The sequence below is a fragment of the Hemicordylus capensis genome, chromosome 2 (genome assembly GCF_027244095.1).
Source record: "Hemicordylus capensis ecotype Gifberg chromosome 2, rHemCap1.1.pri, whole genome shotgun sequence".
In the NCBI taxonomy this organism is placed as follows: domain Eukaryota; kingdom Metazoa; phylum Chordata; class Lepidosauria; order Squamata; family Cordylidae; genus Hemicordylus; species Hemicordylus capensis.
The window spans coordinates 424,128,192-424,149,117 of NC_069658.1; the positions used below are offsets into that span (position 1 = coordinate 424,128,192).

Below are 20,926 nucleotides of genomic sequence, written 5' to 3' on the forward strand. Positions count from 1 at the left end.
CCATGGTGCAACTGGTGAGGTTCATTCTAAATTATTAGGCCTGGCAAATTATTATCAGATAGGCAATGCAAGACAAATGAAGACAGTGAGCATGTGTCTTCTCTCCGCAAGGTGTAACGATGCTCAGAATGGCCCTTGGCTAGAGTGCTGGCCCCTGAGTACCGCTTTGACCGGACAGACTTAAATTCAAATGGTCACTTGGTTACCAAACGTATGGGGTGACCTTGGGCCAATTACTGACTCTCATTCTAACCTACTCTGTAGGGTTATTCTGAACACAAAGTGGATAATCACATATGCCATTCTGGGCTCAAGAGAAGAAGGGTGGAATACAGATTTGAATAATATTAATGGATGGAGGAATAGGACTGCTCCAAGTACACAGAATGGTCTCCCTCTGTGAAACGCTGGAGAGTATATGTTACTATATTACTATACTACATAGTATAGACATATGTTATAATACTTAGGGGTAATTTGTTTAAAGAGCAAAAGTATGCAATGCACAATCTCTCTCAATCTCTCTCGCACACACGCACACATGCACACACACATTTAAAAATGTAAATATAATAAAGAATAAGACTTCTAATGGGTTTGTTTTGCTCCATATTACACTTTGGGAAACTTAAACAAAGGAAGCTTGTTAGCAGGCTCTTTGTGACAAAGTCTGAGAAGTCCTATTATATGTTGTAATGCAGGGGAAATGTTTGGCAACCCAGAGTCTGGAAATGTAATGGAAGGATTCCTCCAAAAAGTAGTACTAGCCATGGCTTTAAAACTACAGCACTAATACTTCTTACCCTTTGAAGACACATTACTCCACCAAAATGCTATGGTAAAAATGCTTTCTTAAAAAATAAAAATAAAGTTATGGCATAATATATTGTGAAATGCCCCTGAAATACATTCAACTTTCATCTTTGTAACAACTTCAAGTTTATTCTTGCTTTTTTTTCCTTTTCTTTTGTTTTAATATGGGAATCAAATATGCATTAAAGCTTATTTGTAATCCCTCCAGATCATTTTTAATTTTCCTTGAGTTAAAAAAAAACATTCTTTTTGTTTTGAGGTAAATTATTTTTCCTGAGTAGTTAAAAAAAAAGAAAAAAACCCACTACTACATACATTACAAAAATAAAAAGGAGGCTAGTTTATTAAACAATCTACATTTTAAAAAAAATTCCAAAACCCCTTTCCTCAATACTCGTTGATGCCATTTGCTTTAATAATGCTGCACTTGATGGCTTCAAACAACATCAAGGGTAAGATATTTCCCCTGGAAATGCATCTGTATGCACCGAATGACTCATAGTGCCATACTCATAGAAGTTAAGGACCAAATAGAAATATTCAGGGGGTGCAGTCTTAAAAAGGAGTAGGGAAGGGGATAATACCTGGTCAAATACTTTACAATGCTGGTATGGAAAGGGATGGCTGGGAAAACAGATTAATAATAAATAGGTTATCCTGAGTTCATTGAGCAACTACTTTCCATTAACATAGAGACCCAACAACCACCACACAGTCAAACTTTCAGACATTTTTAGAAAACAAAAATGTACGTAAATCAACCTAGGGAAGTTCTTGCATCCACAAGAGGGGCTTTCTAAGAGCCAAGAATGACTCCTCACCGTTCTCCGTTCTTATCGGCAGGTGGCATGCGATTTCTCAGAGCAACCAAGCTTTAGTAGCAAGAAAGAGGGAAAACAACAACCCACAAAGCTCCCAAGCGTCTCCCACTCAAGAGACCCGAGATGATGCAGAAGACGCTAAAGCCACTCTCCACTAATGCTGAGACCCATACATTTTATCCCATTCCACGTACAAGTCCAGCTCCTTCTGAGAGACTGCAGGGTGGATCTTGCAGAAAATACTTTCAAAATCCTTGTAGGAGGTGGGCTGAAGCTGGCCTGGCAGGCTGTGCAACTTGTTGGCCCCCGCCTGCTGACAAAGCTGAAGGAGCTCGCTGCCAGAGTAGCTCTCGGTCAGCTGCACAACAGAGGCCATCTCCCTCTCATTGAGGCAGTAGTTTTGTTGGGCCAAGGCATGGTGCAGGATCTGCCGCCTAGCAATACTGTCTGGTGGGGAGATGTAGAAACGCTTGGCAAATCTCCTCTGGGTGGCTTCATCCAGGTTGCCAGGCCGGGTGGTGGTTGCTATAACAACCACATTCTGCTCGCCTGAGGTAGCAAGGTTATCCAAGTAGGAAAGAAGCTGGGACTTCAGGATGGTGGCGTCTTCCAGGAGGGAATCCATGTCAGTGAGGAGAACAACAGAAGGCTGACGACAGTTGGCCACAAAGAATGTGGTCTGTAGGATCTTCTCAGCTTCCGCCTTCCACTTGGAGACCAACGCTGACCCACTGAGCTTCAGCAGGGTAGATCCCAGCTGGGTAGAAATACACCTGCTCAGCAGGGTCTTCCCTACGCCACGAGGCCCAAATAGCAGGATGGTCTTGGGTGGTCGGCTTGTCCCAGTATAAGCACCTGGTCTCAGGATGGGCCACACCAGCTCTTCCTCTATGGCAGCTTTGACCGAGACTTGTCCAGCGATGTCTGTCCATTGGACTGGAGGGCCGCAGTCAATTATCTTGCTGTTTACCAGCTCCAAAACAAAAGGGTCCATGGTTTTCAGCTGCTCTTCTACTGTCTGACTGCTATTGTCACTACTGAAGGTTGGCGGTTTGGGCTGCATCCGGAGGGCAAAGGAGTCTCCCCCATGCTCACCATTGGCAGTTGGAGGAGGGAACTTCTCAAAGCTTTCGCTAGGTCTCAGTGGGGCCTCACCAACATTGTAAGCTGGAGAGACGAGTCCTTTCATGGACTGGCTACTGTATTTCCCAACAGGTTCCTCCGAAGCCACAGTTGTTGCTGCCACTCCTGCTCCTGCTGGCCTTTTCCCACCCTTGAAAGGCACCTCAGAGCTTCGGTTGAACCCATTCCCTCTACATTCACCACTGTCGGACATCTGATATGGAGACTTTGGTTGCTCATAGCTGTATTTGCGATACCTGCCTTCACTATCCTCCTCCCCTCCGGCGATATCAAAGGCTTTCCTTTTCAAAGAGCTCCCTGACTCAGCACTGAGGGGTGGCACAGTGAGGGGGCTCTGGTAGCTGTACCCAGGGACCACAGGGGGGCGTGAGGAAGGGGGAATGGGTGTGGGGGCAGCAATGCCTGAGGGCAAATAGGAGGCCGATGGGTGGGGAGGGTGGATGGTGCCGTAGCCAGGCTGTGGTGGGTAGCTGCCTGAGGCGTAGTTGTACATGGGTCCTGAGGAGCTGTAGCCAGGGACAAGAGTGGTGGAAGGATGGCTGGGCTGTAGGAGGCCTGAGCTATGCAAGGTGGATGGGTGTGGAGGAGGAAGCGCTGAAGTGGGCTGGCTGCAGTAGCCTGATGGCAGGTAGGCCCCACTGTAGCCTGAAGGATACTCCTGAGATGGCCCCAGACTGCCAGAAGTGGTGGGTCCCCCACAAGAGTTACTGGGATAAATGGAATCAGAGAGATTGCTAGAGACCACAGGGGAGGTACCAAGTCCATTACCCGGGGTGACCGCAGGAGGGACAATCCCCTTGGAGCTAGGCAATCCATCGTGCATTGGAGTCAGAGGGTAGGCCCCTTCTGAGCTGTGTGCCATTGGCCAAGGCTCCATCTCCCCCTTCTGGCCATTGAGGGGCCCAAAGGCGCCGTCCCCATAGGTGTTGAGTGCTGATGGCCTGTCATAGGGAGAGTCCAGTACTCCAGAGTACTTCTCAGCATACCTCTTCAGGAGGTTGGACGCAGTCAGCGCAGAGATGTCATCATTGGCCCACGCATAGTTGAACCGCTGCCGGCTGCTGTGGTAGAGGTCAGACTTGTGGGCAGGTGAGGAGGTGGTGGAGGAGACATCAAGGTGCTGCTCCGGCCACTGATTCAGGGGCTGAGCATGCTCTGGTGTCCAGTGCATCTTTGACAAGAGCTAGGGAGAGGGGAACAAAGAAAGCAAGGATTAGACTTTGTCTAGTAGGGAAATGCCCACTTGAAAACGGGTGATCTGAGGGATGACTTCAAGTCTTGTTTTATTATTATTTCTCACTTTCCTAGCATGATTGGTACACAAAGTGGTAAGACATTTATCTTTATAACAAGGCTGTGAGGTAAATTAGGCTGAGGGAGTGACCCGTCCAGGGCTATAGAGTGCGTTATATAGCTGAACGCATGGCACTCCGTGAATTTCCTCCAGTTACTATCAGATCAGACCCCCAAATACACGATTACATCCACAGGATTTATAGGAGAAAGGACTTTGGAGGGCTCTGCCCTGGTAAAACTCCTGGATCTTTGCTGTACGCATTTTCCAGAAAGTATCGGTATAGACCAAAAAGATTATAACATCTTTTGTCCTCTTATAGGTTATAATTGGCTTATTCCAGCAAGCTGCTTTAAGAGATTTCATAATTGGTTTATAGTATGCCTCAAAGAGATATGTATGTTAGGCTGCAGACCACTCTTATGTCTCTTGTTTTTTATCTATGGGGGGGGGGGAAACAGAGAGGGAGGGAGGGAGGAAGAGAGGGAGGGGAGAGAGACCTGATTGCAGCCAAAAATCTTTCATACAAAGAATCCCTTCTTGATTAACGCCACCACCAGCCAGTAGTTTCTGAACTGTCCACCTTCAGGGAAATCTTTCCACATGTGGAATGTGCCTACCTTACATTGTGGGAAAACACTGACATCTTCAATAAACACAGTAAAATAATATGGGAGTCATGGGCGGCTTGAATACACAGCAGAGTTCTGACAGAGGGGGCTTCCTATTTTGCATCACGGACATCAAGGGCAGCCATGCTGGTTCTACAGGGGCAGGGTCACTCAAGGCCCCCCTCTTCCTCCCCGCCCCCTCCCTCCCTGGGCTCAGCTGCTCCATAGCAAGCAGGCAGAGGAATGCACACAATGAAGCAATCAAGGGCAGAGCTGGAGGAATGCTAACAGCACATCACCAGTCCCCGACTTAAGTAACTTTAATTGTGCTGCTGGGGTGTTTTTTACCCCTGCCCCTGGCTTTCTCATCCTTCTGATCTAATGAGCAGAGACATTTCAGGAGTCTTGCTGAGGGGCTAAGCAAATTCCAAAATCTAAAGGCTACAGGGGTGTGGGGTGGGGGACATACACACAAGAACAGTGATCACTGTTGTACACAGAGAGACATTTCTTGCTTTCTTTTTCTGCAAACAGTCGAGTGCTTTGTGGTTGCAGCCCTCGGCCTCAGTGCAGGCTCCCTTCATCCCCATTGTTGGTGTGTTTCTCTGTGCTTGGGTCTCCTGCCTCTCATACACACCCTACCCCTTCTCCAGCATCCCCCCTCCTCCTCCTCCACTCATTCACAAAGGCCTCGGGGGAATGCTGAAGTGGGGGGCAGGGAGAGTTGCCATTCAGCCTTTAAGCCACTTTGTGGCCACAAGACAATTAGATTACCTAATGCCTTAATTGACTTATATGGCATTTGTCCTTCCACTTTGGATATCAAAACTTACACAAGAGGATTTAAATGGCAGCTTTAACCGGGCTTTCTCCAGCATCCTGCCTTCATTTACTCACCATTATATTAAAGTGCCACAATAAATAAATGTCTGCAGAGAGGTGTCCCCACCCATCCCACACCCTGATAGATAGATAGATAGATAGATAGATAGATAGATAGATAGATAGATAGAGTACTGTAGATAAAAGAAGGGACTCAGCAGAGGCAGCTTTGGAAACACAAAAACAAACTGCTAAAGTCCTTCTGGTAAACACTCATGTTGTGGACATACACTACCCCACACCTTAGATATATGTGCAGGGAGGTTGTGGATGATGTTCCTTGTCAAAACGGTAGCAGAATCCTCTGTGCAGCAGCAAGCTATTAAAGTGAAGAGAATTCCATGACCCCTTGAGGATCAAGAGAGGCATTTAAAAAAAAACCTAATCACAGTAAAGGGCACACAGCATAAAACGCACATGGGCTCTCCTGTTTGGCTGTCGTTTAATGGCTGCAAGACATTGACTAGGTTCCCTTTGCCTGAGAGCTCATCTGACTCCGTGTGCTGCAGCTCACATCACAAGAAGCAGCTCAGCTAGCAATAAGGAACCACAACTGCTGCCTTCCTTGTCTTCTCTTTTCTCCAACCAAGCTAAGACTCAGGTAGGGTTATACAAACTCCACCACTCCAGGTGCCAGGTGGCCCAGGCTTCTTGTTAATGGATGCTGGTGTTCCAGAAGCTAAATCTCAGCCCTGTACAGTTCTAGCAGCAGAAAAGAAAGAAAGATATCTGATGCTTCTTTCTGCACATCTGAAGCTTGCTCCTGTAAATATTAATCTGTTTTTCAATCCCAGGCTCAAGAATTTGCAAACTTACTGAGACGATCTGCTGGCTGCAGTACCACGGAGATCACCTAGTCTGACTCCATTTTAGCCTAGTTCTCTCAGGCCATGGCACATAAACTCAAATTATAGGGTTGCTATTTCTCTTATGCCGCCATTGGGCTGTCAAGCTCCTGATGATTCCTCAGAGAGGTTACATCAGCACTTTACTAAATGATGCAGGGGGAAGGTCTAGGAGAAAAACAGCCCCCTAGGAGTGAGGAAAATAAAGGCCCTCGAAGCACAACAAAATGGAGACTTTTTGTTTTGTGGCTACCAGCCCTAGTATTTAAAGAAAGGTTCAATAAAATGTTTTGGCCAGTTCTCTTGCAGGACTTTTTAGAAAATAACTGTAAACAAAGGGTTCACTTGAAGATGACAGTGTGAAAAAAGCTTTTCAGCTAAGAAAAATTGACTCATATTTAAATTTGCATTTCTGAACATCAAAATGCATGTTTAGATTTAAAAACAGGACCAGACAATTTTCTGCCTTGGAATTAGGCCAGAATTCTACAGCTTATCATTTTATTTTTTTAAATTATTTTTACATAACTATAATAACTTCATGACATATACAATATCTAGAAATGTGAGATGTGGGTTATCCAGAAAATTCCGAATAAAAAATAAATTCTGGGGGGAAATTGGTGGGTAGGGGCGCATGCACATTTCACCCTCATTTGCATAAAACCTACATTTTCCCCTACTACTATAAAAATTTTCCTGATGCCATTAATAGACTGTGATTTGATTTGGCATGTTATTTTACTTATTGTAAAGAAATACCCACCTCCATTATACTAATTTTACTTCACTGCATCTCTAAAGTTTTTCAAATAGTCAGATAGAAATTTTAGAAATGGAAAATTTTCCACAGAATAATAAAATATGAGAAACTTTCCAGAAAATTTTCCACCCCACATCTCTGCAAGATTTTAACTTTAGATCTCTTTAACTATCACAACTTCCCCAAAAGGATATAGGGATGGTGTGGGGTAATACTGAGAATTCTTTGCTAGAGAGTCTTAACCTCATTCACAGATCTACAATTCCCAGGATTCCTAAGAAGAGGAATTATTACTAAACCAGTATAACTGTAATTATAATATATTATTTAATATGATTATTATGACAATATACAACTATTGTCTATATATGTCCTTTGAGTTAGAAACAAAATATGTCACCAATTGGGCTAAACCTAATTTTCACTTTGTTTTCCAGTTATAATTCAGGATGGAATGGATTATGAAATGCCCACCCTCTTACACAATGTGAAGGGGCCTTTATACAACTTTTCTGATTCAAAGAGGTAACAGTGCATAGAGCAGGGCTTGGCAAATCCCAGGTGCCAGGGAGCCATGGTGCCTAGAAATTTAATCATGGTGCCTAGACTAGAATATTTACAGAGAGAGTTATTTAATAAAGTGCTTACTTATTCTTAAGCAGTCCTGTTCTGTTCCAAGTATGTTACTTGTAAAAGGGATAAAGAGAAGCCTGTTCACCCTCACCCTCCACAATGTCCGCCACTAAGCAGTAATTCTGCCAAGTATCTACTGCCTGGCTCCGAAATGTTGGGGCTGGCTCTTGATCCAAAGAAAAATTGTCAAGGACTGGCACAGAGAAGTTGCTAAATGGGATCAACTAGAAACATTGTATCTGGTAAAGGACAGAATCAAATGTTTAAGAGTATAATGCCAGACTGCAGCATGAAACATGACAGGGGATAATCTGCCCAAATAATCTCCACCTAACCCGTTGCATTCACCCTGCCAAGGACTCTCTCCATGTGGAAGAGGAGCAGGTGTGTCCACTGCATCTACAACGTTCCATGTGCATAGAAGGTAACACTATGCTTGCAGCCTTGATTCACAAGCACTTCCCTCACTTTTTTGAGGGGAGAAGAACTGCACATATAGGCCTCCATCTGAAATGATTATAGGCCTGGAGGTGGGATATGGAATCATCATCTGGAATCTATCATCTGGAATGATGGAGGTGGGATGGAAGTGACATATAGGCCTCCGTCTGGAATGATCACATCACACATTTTCCTACTGCTGCTACTGCTACTAACTCATTCTCTTTATAATTTCAGGAAAAAATTACCAAGCAAGTAACACTTTCTGTGTTCCAAAGTTGCTGGAAACATCTTCATTCAAACTTATAAACTGATTACCCATCTAGACCAGGTAACTTGATTTAATACTCCTGGCTTTGGTCCAGGATACTGAAGAGAGCATCTTCTTTGTCATGGACCCTGCCACTTACTGAGTTCACCTGGGGAGGTTCGGTTATGGCTGCCACTGGCTCGTTTGGTGGACTAAGACTTCTCTGTGGCTGCCCCAGGACTTTAGAAAGTGTTCCCTGTCAGTATAAGAACTTCTCCATCTCTGGCTGCCTTTAAAAAAAATCACTTAAGACATACCTGTTCTTTTTGCTTAAACTATTTTAATTTTTTTCTGTTAAAACTATTTTTTTTAAAAAATATATGCTTTTAAAATGTTTTAATTTTAAAAATTTATTTTCATTTATTGTTTTAAGTTGAGAGCTAGTTGTTAGGTGGTTTATAAATGCAACAAACAAACAAACAAACAAACAAACAAACAAACAAACAAATGCCATTTAGCATTTAATACTCAGATCACATATCATTCTTCTAGCTCTGGCCTCTCCTTTTTCCCTACATTGCTTAGTATTTACTAGTCTAGCTACTACAACAGTGACTCACTCTTTAAGCCTATTCACAGGACACAAACTGCCTGGGTTACCCCAGGCAGCTCGCGTGTCATCTGGAGCGCCAGGAGCCCTCCGCTCCAGCTGCTCCAGACCTGGGTAGCCCAGCTCTTCCACCTAGAGCTCTAACGAGGTCAAACGAACCTAGGGTGTGCCCAATCATCCCCGGGTTACTGGGCTTCCTTCTGGCCTGCCACCATTTTCAGCAGTGAGCCAGGGGGAAGAGCGGCCACGCAGAGCACAGCAGCTGCAATACTAAAAGCAGCGGCTCTGCTGCTTGTGCGCTGCATTCTGGGTCCATGGACCCAGTGCAAGCTTTCCCCCTTCCACCAGCACTCCACTGATTGCTGTCCCAGCGCGCAAGTGGGTGCACAATCGGCAAAAACTTCTGTCTTAGTTGATTGTCTGTGGGGTGGCAGGTAGGAGCCTGCCTCCCCTCCCTCCCTCCTTCCCCACTGCCCAGATAAGAGGTCTTGTGAGTGACCTTTTTGTTTTTAAAACAATCCCTTCCATAAAAACCAACAGGACCACATTTTAGCAACAGGACCACATAGGAACATAGGAAAATAGGAAACGGCCATATACTGAGTCAGACCATTGGTCTATCTAGCTCAGTATTGTCTTCACAGACTGGCAGCGACTTCTCCAAGGTTGCAGGCAGGAATCTCTCTCAGCCCTATCTTGGAGATGCTGCCAGGGAGGGAACTTGGAACCTTCTGCTCTTCCCAGAGCGGCTTCATCCCCTGAGGGGAATATCTTGCAGTGCTCACACATCAAGTCTCCCATTCAGATGCAACCAGGGCAGACCCTGCTTAGCTATGGGGACAAGTCATGCTTGCTACCACAAGACCAGCTCTCCGACCACATTTACATTTAAATGTCACATATCTTATACATTCAGGAAAGGGGGCTCCTCTGCTACATGGACAGAATACATGGTCGGACAAATGTATGAACAATTCCTCAGATAGCTATGTTAGGCAGAAATTCAGAATCCCTGGCACATGCAGCATTTTTGTTTCATTCTTGACTTCTATATCCTGTGACAGGGAGTTCCAGAGGCTAATTCTAAATTGCAATTCAGCCCATGTTATAATGCACTGGAGTCCCACTGATTTCAAAGAGTTGGAGCTCAATCTGATGCCTTTCTTTGCAGAAGTAAGTCCATTGCATTCAGTGCAATCAGATATACTCCTAAGTGCATAAGATTGTTGTCTTAAAACTGTGTAAATGGGCTAGGTTGCAAGTATGTTCCATAACAGACCATGGCCACCAATTTGCTGATTTTCAATAATGCTGAAAATTTCATTTCATTTCTGTTATGTGAAACAAGTGAATGAATTCCACTTTGATTGATGTACAGTACAGCAAAAATCCCGAGAACACCAGTTCTCTGCTTAATCAGTCTCATCTCTCATATTTTCTACATTACAAGTCTATCTATCTATCTATCTATCTACCTACCTACCTACCTACCTACCTACCTACCTACCTACCTACCTACCTATCAGGACATTCATAAAGGGAAGCTTTCGAAGGAACTGTGCACATAGTATTTGCCAATGCAAGACCTTTAATTTTCATCTGCAGGCTACAACACAAGGACTTCTGATTCAGAACATCAGAGTCTTGAACCTGCTACCATTCGTTGCAGCACTGGCTTGCTGCGCCAGCACCAGTTCTCTGCTTCTCTCTCTTCCCAGCGGTCTCTTCCCTCCAGCACCAAACTTGTCCACACTTCACACTGCCTTGCACATGCTGTGCACACATCAAGCCAGGCCAGCGTGTTCCAGCAGCGGAGGCCAGCAGCAAGAGGGAAGAGAGGTGGTGCCTTGGCCAGTGAGTTGGGAGGTAGGCTGGCAAAAAAGGTGGGAGGGGTGGGGCCAGCAAGGGGGTAGAATGCTGAGGGGGGGAGACTGAAAATTGGGCAGCAGCGGCAGAATTGAGGTGGGGGCAGCAGCAGCAGCAGGCAAGTGAGGTGATGCTCACAATGAGGGCAAGCAGGGCCCCTGTACTCAATGCCTGAGGCTGTCGCCTCATCTGTTCTCATGGGGAAGTTTCCCCTCATTAATTGTGACTTCCCCTCATTAATTGTGATTAATTAATATAAGTTACCACCGGTTTGTCTGGTGGCGACTCAGAGGCAGGCCTTGTCATGTCCCCTAGCTCTGACAGCGAGGAAGAAAGGGAAGCTGTCGGCATTTCAGCCGAGTCTGGAATGTCTGAAGGGCAGAGCCCGACTGCAGTGGAATTAGCTGACGGTTCAGAACAGACTCAACAGCCTGAACCAGCAGAAAATGTCAGCCACCAATCGGGGGATGATTTAGGCATTGGAGCTCCACCGACGCCACAGCAACGCAGGTGTTTCAAACGCAGGTCACAACTGGAGGCGGTGCGGAGGAGCAAGCGCCTGTTATCGAAGGCTGACAAGCCGTAAATCCTGACGCCTGGGAGCTTTCGACTGGCTCCATAAATTGGAGCCTCTGACTCCCACTCATTGCTGAGTTTCAACAATTGTCATTCACCCACAGCAAGCAGCCGAGCCATGTACTTCGCTGGCCTTGGGCCAGACCTTGACAGGCCTTCTCTGTGGTGGCTCCTGGGTTGTAGAATGCACTCCCGGCATAAATCTGTAATCTGAGTTCATTGCTGGCCTTCAGGCGAGCACTTAAAACCTATCTGTTTGGCCTGGCCTTCCAGGGTTTTTGCTTTGTTGTAAATTGTTTTTAACTGCTCTAATTGTTCAGCCTGGTTCTCCAGGGTTTTTAACTGTTTAAATGTTCTAACTGTTAATTAGTGTTATGCTGTTTTTATAGTTTTGATTTTAATTGTTTTTACTTTGATGTAAACTGCCCTGAGCTATTTTTGGAAGGGCAGTATATAAATCGAATGAATTTAAAAAAAAAAGTCCTACAGCAGCTAATGAGAGTGTTTAGGTGTAACCAACTTGTTTGCCTGGTTTCAAAAGACCGGATCAACTCTAGCTGGATAAGGAGAATCAGAGCTTTAGAAATTTAACGACAGTAACAAGCTCAAGGGAGGAGTTCAGCTCTCTTGCAAACACATCTAAAAGTTCTACGGTCACTGGGGCTTTCCCAGATGGCAGGATGAATCGCAAGATTATGCTACTAATCATTAGTCGCATAGAAGCCACAGCCTGAAGCCGAAATAATAATTCTGAGGGTGTTCGCAGAGGGCTGCTCTGATGCTGTGTACCCTCTGTTCCTTTCGAAATTTTCCTGTGGACCATTCATACTGCTTGTTCCCAGGTCTTTTCTCTGGCCAATGGATTTCTAGAGTAGGCGGGATGCCACACCTCCTTCCCCCCCCCTATTGTTCATGTGTGGTATGCACTTCTAGAAACTTTCATTTCAATGAATTAAAATCATTTATTTATTTATTTTGAAAAATTAACTTGATTTTAGGGGTTCTTCGTCAAGATCATCCAGCTAGCAGCCTCCCTTTATCCCTCCTCGTCTCACCTCCCTGTCCTCTTGGCCAGAACGCAACTGCAGAGGAGAAGCGGAGATCAAATCAAGCTGGGGAGTGGGGCAAAGAAATACAGAGGCAGGCACCCAGATCCTTTTTTCTTTCTTTTTTATTTTATCCAATCCCCACCCCCACCCCGAGGTTGGTCTTGTGGAAGACCACTGACTCAGCAAAGATGGTGGTCTTGCTGGTGTTCTGCAATATCACCCAGCAATTTAAAAACAAATGCAAAGAAAAAGGTTGCCACTATGGCCCCTCCATACATCTCAGGAGAAACATCAGGGTACTTTGAAGTATCCCAAAAAATTGCAGTAGAAAGTCAAACTATTTAGTTTGGGGATAATCCGGGCTAAGCTCCAATGCACAGGAGAAAGCCCGAATCATGTATAGAGTGATCTCTGATGACTCGCAGGGACTTCGAGGTAAATTTCCCTGATATGAGAACGCACACCCACCACTCCCGGGGAACTTGGAAGTAAATTTGCCGTCTGAGAAATCCCCAGCTGGATTATGAGCACAAAGGGTACAATCCTATGCACACTTACCTGGGAGTAAGCACCACTGAACTGAATACAGTGAGACTGACTTCAGAGTGAACATGCAGCAGATCACAGTGTTAGCCCTGCTGAAGTCCCTGCTGATTAAATGCACATAACTGGGTGCATTAATGTAACCTGGTAATGTAAAGAGCCTGGATTCTTTTCAGTATCTATTTAAAAAGCAGAGGTTATGTGATGCCAATGGCGTGTTAAGTACTTCCATAGGCAGTACACATTAAAGCATTTAGATGATTCAGAATAAAAACTATTAGGTTGGATTTTAAGAGATGGATTTTTTTTTTTAAAAAAAAGCAGGAATTCAGGCATCAACATCTAACAATGAGGGTGATTAGCCCCTGGAACAGCATTCCAAAGGAGGGAACAAGTTCTCCATCACTTGCCGCTTTCCAGTGAAGGATGAGTTATTCTGCTAAAAGTCATGCTTTAACAGAATGCAAATTTTGGAAATTGGTCTTGTAATGACTGGTGAGGGTCTTTGCTGGAAGGTAGGAAGTATGGTCTCTATGGAGCCTCCCAATATTTGACTATGACAATAAATATGTATTTGCAAAAACAAAAACAAAAGCTCACTTGGAGGAGAGAGGATATTGAATTTGGGAGTGGGGGGATCACTGCTAAAAGGAAAACAAGACTCTTTGAATCAAGGTTAGGGTCCTCTTCTATGAAGGCCGAAAGCAAAATACACCAAAATCCAAATCAATCTCATGCCTTTAAAAACACAGAAGGGAGAGAGGGGAGAGGAGAGCAGAAGTGGAGGGGAATGGGGCCAGGAGGGAGAGGAGAAGTTGTCAAGCATTTGAAATGGAACGTGAATAAGCACTCAGGAGAAGGCAGATGTTTCAATGCTCTCCCTTGGCAGTGTGAGAAAATGACTGTCCAGTGACCAAATGGCATGTCAGTTTCCCACCCTCTTGGCTTGCCCATTATCTAAAGCGCAAGACAAAAGGAAGGAGGGGAGCTAGTCAGGAGGGAATCCCATTGTCCCCTCGCACTCTAATTATGGAAATCTGGTTAATCTATTCAGGAGCAACTATGAACTGGGTTTTTGTTTGGGGGGGTGGCTCTTTCCAAGGCTTGCAGCAAAGGGTTTCCAACTGTTCAGTGTTTAAAGCAGGAGCCCTCTTTCGCAACCCACACCCCTGCTGCTCCCCAAACTGAGCCGATCCCTGCTCCCATGCTAAAAATGACAAACATCTCACTGTGATTTCCCCAGATTAAAAACAAACAAAAATCTGATCATTACTTGAAATGCAGTCATAATGCAGAGCTCCCTGGGGCAAGCTCCAACATCAGCCGACCGCCATTGTTGAGACAATACAATGCAAACACATTCTGCAAACAGCCCACATTCTCTGATCCACAGGCATGGAGTTTTTTCCACCCACGTGTGCATGCATACACTGAGAGGCCCCCACACAACACATCCCTGACACATCTCCAGCATGCATTTCAAGCCCATTCACACATATGTAACGTGAATGCTCCTGCACTGAAGCGCCTCACACAAATGGATTTATAAAACCAGGAAAGATCACAGAGATGCTGAAGTCAGACCAGCCCTACAGCAGAAGCCAAACAAAATGCTGCTAGATTTAGAATGGCTCTCTCTTGTTTTAGCTGCTGAGCAAAAGGGGCCCAGCCTGCACTTGTGAGTGAATGCCAAGAAACCCACCCACCCACCTCCTGAATAGTATCACAAACACTGACTGGGAAAAGGAGAAAAGCACATTAAGAAAGGAGCAAGACTTTGGACACAAGTCAGCAATTTTAAGTCCATTAATTTTATCAGGAGAGTCAAACACAATTATATCTCTCACTGAAATTAACAGGGGAATTAATCATATGCATGTTTACTTGGAAGTAAGCTCCGATGGAATACACTCTCAAGCATGTGTGCATATAGGACTGCAGTCTGAAACTCTTTAGCTTTGGCAGGATCATGGTCTTAAATATATATTTTTAAGGGAAGCATATTTTGCCTCTACTAATATATACATCTCTACAGTGAATAACTTACTAAATAAGTTTCAATGTAATATCTAAAGTATCTGCTCTAGAAGTGAAGTTCATGAAGCTTTTCACCCAAGGAGATCCTTGCCATTCCTTAAGAAGCCAATGCATAACTTACCTCCATGTAAGCCCAAACATGGCGAATGTTGCTGGCATATGGCAAAGATGGCCGTGAAAACTTTGGAACATGTACATTATTGCTCGGTGGCTGCCATACCCCAAAGCAACAAATGTGTTCATCTGCAAATTCCTAAGGAGCAGCTAGAGGTGATGCACTAGAATCCACAAGTACTGGCTTCTTGAATGCCGGGGGAGGGGGCGGTTTCCAGCCTTGGGTCCCCAGATGTGGCTGGGCTACCCCTCCCATCATCCCCAACCACTGTAACCTCCAGCCATTGTGGCTGTGGATAATCCATTGTGATAGGAGCTTTGTGATGGCAATGCCACAAACGTGTAGGATGTGCACAAGGCTTCTTGCTCCTGTCTGCAGACACTTAAGTCTAAACCATGGAACCTGTAGAGCACTTGTTGGCTACAACAAATATGTATATACCACTTTTCAATCAAAGTTCCCAAAACAGTTACAGAGAGAGAGATAGAGATAGAGATAGAGATAGAGATAGAGATAGAGATAGAGATAGAGATAGAGATAGAGATAGAGATGGATAGGCTCCTTGTCCCCAAAGGGCTCACAATTAAAAAAAAACAACCTGAACCTAAGATAGACACCAGCAACAGCCACTGGAGGGATGCTGAGCTGGAGATGGATCCAACAATCTGGTTCCACCCAATCAGTTTTGTGGCAACTGCACTAGCTGCCCATTAGCTTCCAGGTATACATTAAGGTGCTTCGCTCTAAAGTCTAAATTCTTCTGTCCACAATTATTCTCATGAGACTCCTAGCATAGCCACCGAGATCAAATGACCTAGGAATCTCCATAACTAAACATGGGAAGCTGCCTTTGACTGGATCAGGCCATCTAGCTCTCTCTGTATTATCTGCACACTTGTAGTGCCTGTCAGTGGTTTCAGACAGGGCTCTCTACTAGTCCTACGGAGTTTTCAAAAGCCAAGTTGGTAGTGAAGCAACCTGTGTCAGATACGGAGAAGCAGATAGAGCTTAGTCACATGCCCAGAGGCGCTATCTTGGGAAACCAAGGTGTCATTAATAAACCAGCTAGATATCTTGGTATAAGAACTATTCCCAAGTATCGCAAAGCTCTAACACTAGTTCATCTCTCAATGCACTTCAAGTGGCAGTCCTAGAAGCAGGGGCGTAGCTGGGGTGAGGGGGCCTGTGTTCATCCCTCTCTCGGGCGGCCCCCCAGAGTGAGAGAGACAATGAAGAAAATAGGGAGGGATGGAGCTGGAGGGCCCTCAGGAGCTGGGGGCCCGTGTTCTTTGAACCCTTTCGCTCAATTATAGCTACGCCCCTGCCTAGAAGGGAGGTACAATAAGACAATAAGGCTGAGAGACTTTGCCCCTGTAACAGTGGGAGTATAGAAGCCAACAGCACATGTACTGCTATTTTGGGATTTTCAAAGGGATATTCGTGATTACTATTTGTTCCCCATCATCAAAGAATTTACAGGGCATTCTGATAATAATCTAAATTTGTTTTTAGCTGATACATCTGAGGAAATTTCTTTAACTGTTGCCAAGTTTTGCTCAATAGCTGGGATTCATCGGAAGCTGGTAGCTTCATTAGTTTCAATGTATAGTTGGAGTGGTGGTGTTATTGTTAGTCAAACCTTTAACTGTGTTATGGATTGGAAGTGATTTCCCCCCCCCCTTTTGTTTCTCCTTATTAGGATTCTGTATAATTTTATTTTATGTTTGATTTTGTGTTCAACGATCAAAATCAACGGTCCATTCATTCACACGAGTCCTATCTGGAGAGATCAGGGACTGAACCTGGGATCTTCAGCTTACATCTAGCATGTGCTTTACCCAACTGCCTTGTTTCTTCCATGTTTCCTCTGAAGGATCTATGGGAAGCTACGAGGCTTATAAGGCTATTTCCATTCTGCCTAGCAACTCACAGCTTGTTAACCACAAAAGGAGGCACGATAACACACTTGCATATCGTTTGCAAATCATACAGAGAGGGGAAAACTAATTATTAAGAGAAATTCCGTCAATATATTCCATCAAGCCGTAATACTCTCCCTCGGCTCAGTGTTATCTGACTGCACGTGGCTTTGCATGAGTAACAGCAATTATTTACAGCCAACAATTTGCTCACATTTAAAAGAAATATGAAACAAAAGGATCCACCTGTTCATGGCACTGAAATAATGGAATCCCTGTTTTGAGCCATGAGCACAAAGGAGGCTCTTCTCCTCTCCCCTCACACCATGCTGAAAATGAGCTGATGATTTCTGTGCTTCCTTGGGGGAAAATGTTTCTTTTTGGTTGTGTGCTGGATCTGCACACACAGATGCTACTGCATAATTTGGCAGAGATGCCTCTTAACAAGTTGCAAACTCACAAATTCAGGCCTTGACAAATTTCCTTTGGATTGAGGAGTCAGCCCCCAAATCGAGGATCGAGGAGTCAGCCCCCAAATTTGGGAGCCAGACAACGAACACTTGCCAAAGTTACCGGACTTAGAGACAGTCACTGTGAAGGGGGAGAATAAATTGGCTTCTCTTTATCCCCTTACAAGTAACATACTTAGAAAAGAAATAAGGTTGCTTCCTAGAACAAATAAAGGTACCACAGTTAAATTTCTAGGCACCTAGGTTCCCTGGCGCCTGGTATTGATCAAGCCCTCGACTAGTTTAATGTCTTCCCTCCCTTCTGTCCTGCTTTGCAGTCCTTGCCACAAGCAAAGCATGAATCCGAGGGCCAACTCCTGCCATTGGTCTCCAACATCTGGCACTCAGAGGCCAGAGCTTTTAAGCATGGGGCTCCCTTTTAGCCACCATGGCTGTGGATGTGGTGTTTCTTCACTGCCTTTCTCTCTTTTTGTTTTTTTCTAAATCAAAATCCCACATCAAGATCTGTATCCTGTGCTCTGTAGAGATCATGTAAATTGAGCAAAGATCCATGCATCTGTTTAGGAACATAGGGAGCTGCTATATACTGCGTCAGACCCTTGGTCTATCTAGCTCAGTATTGTCTTCACAGACTGGCAGCGGCTTCTCCAAGGTTGCAGGCAGGAATCTCTCTCAGCCCTATCTTGGAGATGCTGCCAGGGAGGGTACTTAGAACCTTCTGCTCTTCCCAGAGTGGCTCCATCCCCTGAGGGGAAGATCTTTCAGCACTCACACTTCTAGTCTCCCATTCATATGCAACCAGGGTGGACCCTGCTTAGCTAAGGGGACAAGTCATGCTTGCTACCACAAGACCAGCTCTCCTCTCCTTATTATGCTTAATCATGCTTATTGTGCAGGATTAATTCTGTCACTGGAAGGCCAAGGCAGGCCTCAGTAAGTCCCTGGCATCAGCTCACCCTGGTGCCTGGTGATGGACAGACACCACAAGAAAGAGGGAGCAAGTAAAGCAGAGGCATGCTGCTCCCTTCTCCTCTTGGCTGTATCCATCCATTGCCTGCCAGAGCCAGGGACGGGTGACCAGGAAGAGGAGGGGGCAAGCCCTCCAATGGGTCTGCCCTCCACCACCCCTGCTGCCGCATGGAGCAGAGGGCATTGCTGGGTCCTACATTTCTGGAGGGACTCCTAGAGCCAAAGACAATTTGTCAAGGCTCCTGCAAAATGCAGGACACGTAAGTGCTATGACGGGAATCACTGTGGCAGCACTGCTAGTGTGGCCACTCATTCTCAACAGTGCGGAGGCTGCCTTGGGAGTTCACAGTTGCCCTGATGCACTTCAGCATTGGTGCACTGTGCATGATGCCGGCCGGTGAAGAAGGAGGAGGCGCTGCAGTAGTAGCTGCTGCTGCAGTTCTTCAGATGCTCAGGTCCACGTCCAATACCATGCTCTATGTTTCCCAGAACTGTGGAACATACACAGCATTGCCACTGATAGACACATCTGTCCATGGAGGCTTCCATCCCAGCATTTATAGCAATCTGGTTGGGACTGCTGCTGCACAAGTGGAAAAGGTTACGAACACCCACCCTGAGTGCCATGATCTTGAAATGACCACCGGCAGCTGCTATAAAATTAAAGCGGTGGAGGTGGGGAGGGTTGCAAGTCCCAGTAATGTGTCTAGTATTGTCTAGCGCAAACCTTTTTTAAATGTTCCTAAGCCTTTTAAAAAGCCACTTAAACTCGTAAGGTTGCCAACTCTCCCGGATTGGTCTGGAGTCTCCAGGAATCGGCACCCATCTCCAAGGAATTTTTGAAAGAGTTTCTTTACCATGCTTGATGAATTTCAGCTTCTGGCACAGTCACTTAAAGTGCAGGAGCCCTGCCGGGGTGGGCGGGGGTGGGCAAGGAGACGGACAGGGAAAGGAAGCACTCCTACAGCTTATCCTCTTTCGGTATCTGGAGCTTTCCCAGACAGCAGGCTTTCTGCTAGGCTTTACTGCCCGTTCGAAGTTGCCAAAAAAAAAACACCGCAAAAAAAAAAAGGTGGTTTTTTTTACTCTGCATATAAACCAGGCAACACTCTAACGCATGACAAAAACCCCGAATCCTGTGTGAAGTGCTCCCCGATAGCTTGTAGGTACTTTGGGGTAAATTGGGCCAATATGTGAACACACCCCCTCCATTCCAGAGGAGATGCAAACTAAAAGCCAGGTGCGACAAACTTCCTGGCTTTTATAACAATGCCTACTGGTCCACAATCCACAGCATCAGATTCTGTTGCAGAATCCAGATAGAAACATATCCAGAAATGTGACATATTAGAGACTGTGCATATGGACATATGGAGAATCTACTGTGTATCCACCAGCACTTTTAAAAAAGTGCTTCCATTTCTCTACTCTGGAAAGCCGCAGATTTTACCTAACATACAGTATTTTATTCTGCCATTAGTTGTCTCTATTCTTTGGAAGTGCTTTTATTCCTTTAAAAAATTTTAGGAGCCAGACTGCTCCATGGAGGGGTAGACTCACTGCTTGCTGCCAACCAGGGCTGTCCTTGGGGCAGGGCAAGCAGGGCGACTACCTGGGCCCCACTCTTGTTGCTGCCATTAAAATTAACTGGAAGGGAGCCCCGCACTGCCTGATTTGCTCCAGGCTCTCTAAGGACACCCCTGCGGCCAGCAACTCCCTCCACTCCATGGAAGGGGTAGGCTGCCTAGCTTGACTCTGCCTTGCTTGCTCATTCCTCCTGGTTGGGCCCATCAATTGTCTAGCTCAGGAATCCACTTAAATATCTAGGCGCCATGGTGAATGGTGCCTGGGTATTGCCAAGCCCTGGTTTAAACTAATATGATGTATATGCACCAAACCTGCTGAGGAATCATTGTTGTAACTGGAGTTGGGACTTTAAGCAGCTTGTTATCTCAGTGGGGCTTAATGCTGGATCTTGCCCACTGATCACTAGGGGCTGACAAGGAATTTCCCACCTTTAAAACGAAAGTAGTGTTACCAGCTTTTTCATACATATCATTACTTTATTTACTCTATTTTTGTGGGTCTTGATAAAAGCATTCCTTTGCACATGATGCACCTTGTTCTCCCACAAACATGCGGGCAAAGTCCCAAATGTGGTCACAAAGCCTATTTCCTTGGTCAGCAACCCCTTTTGCTGGATGGCCCGTCTGAGTAAAGGGTGAAAGGTGGCCATTCAGCACCATATCACACATGCCAAAGTGCACTGCCAGCAA

General features: G+C 45.3%; 1 protein-coding gene across 1 annotated transcript in view; it reads right to left on the reverse strand.

Annotated features, from left to right (window-relative positions):
- Window positions 1–708: 708 nt before the first annotated feature.
- Window positions 709–20,926, reverse strand: part of FIGNL2 (fidgetin like 2) — a 65,333-nt gene continuing 45,115 nt past the window's right edge. Inside the window, exon 2 of the mRNA XM_053298117.1 lies at window positions 709–3,960. Within this exon, the coding sequence (XP_053154092.1) occupies window positions 1,789–3,948 (2,160 nt within the window). The 5' untranslated portion in view covers window positions 3,949–3,960 and the 3' untranslated portion in view covers window positions 709–1,788. The remainder of the gene's footprint in view (window positions 3,961–20,926) is intronic.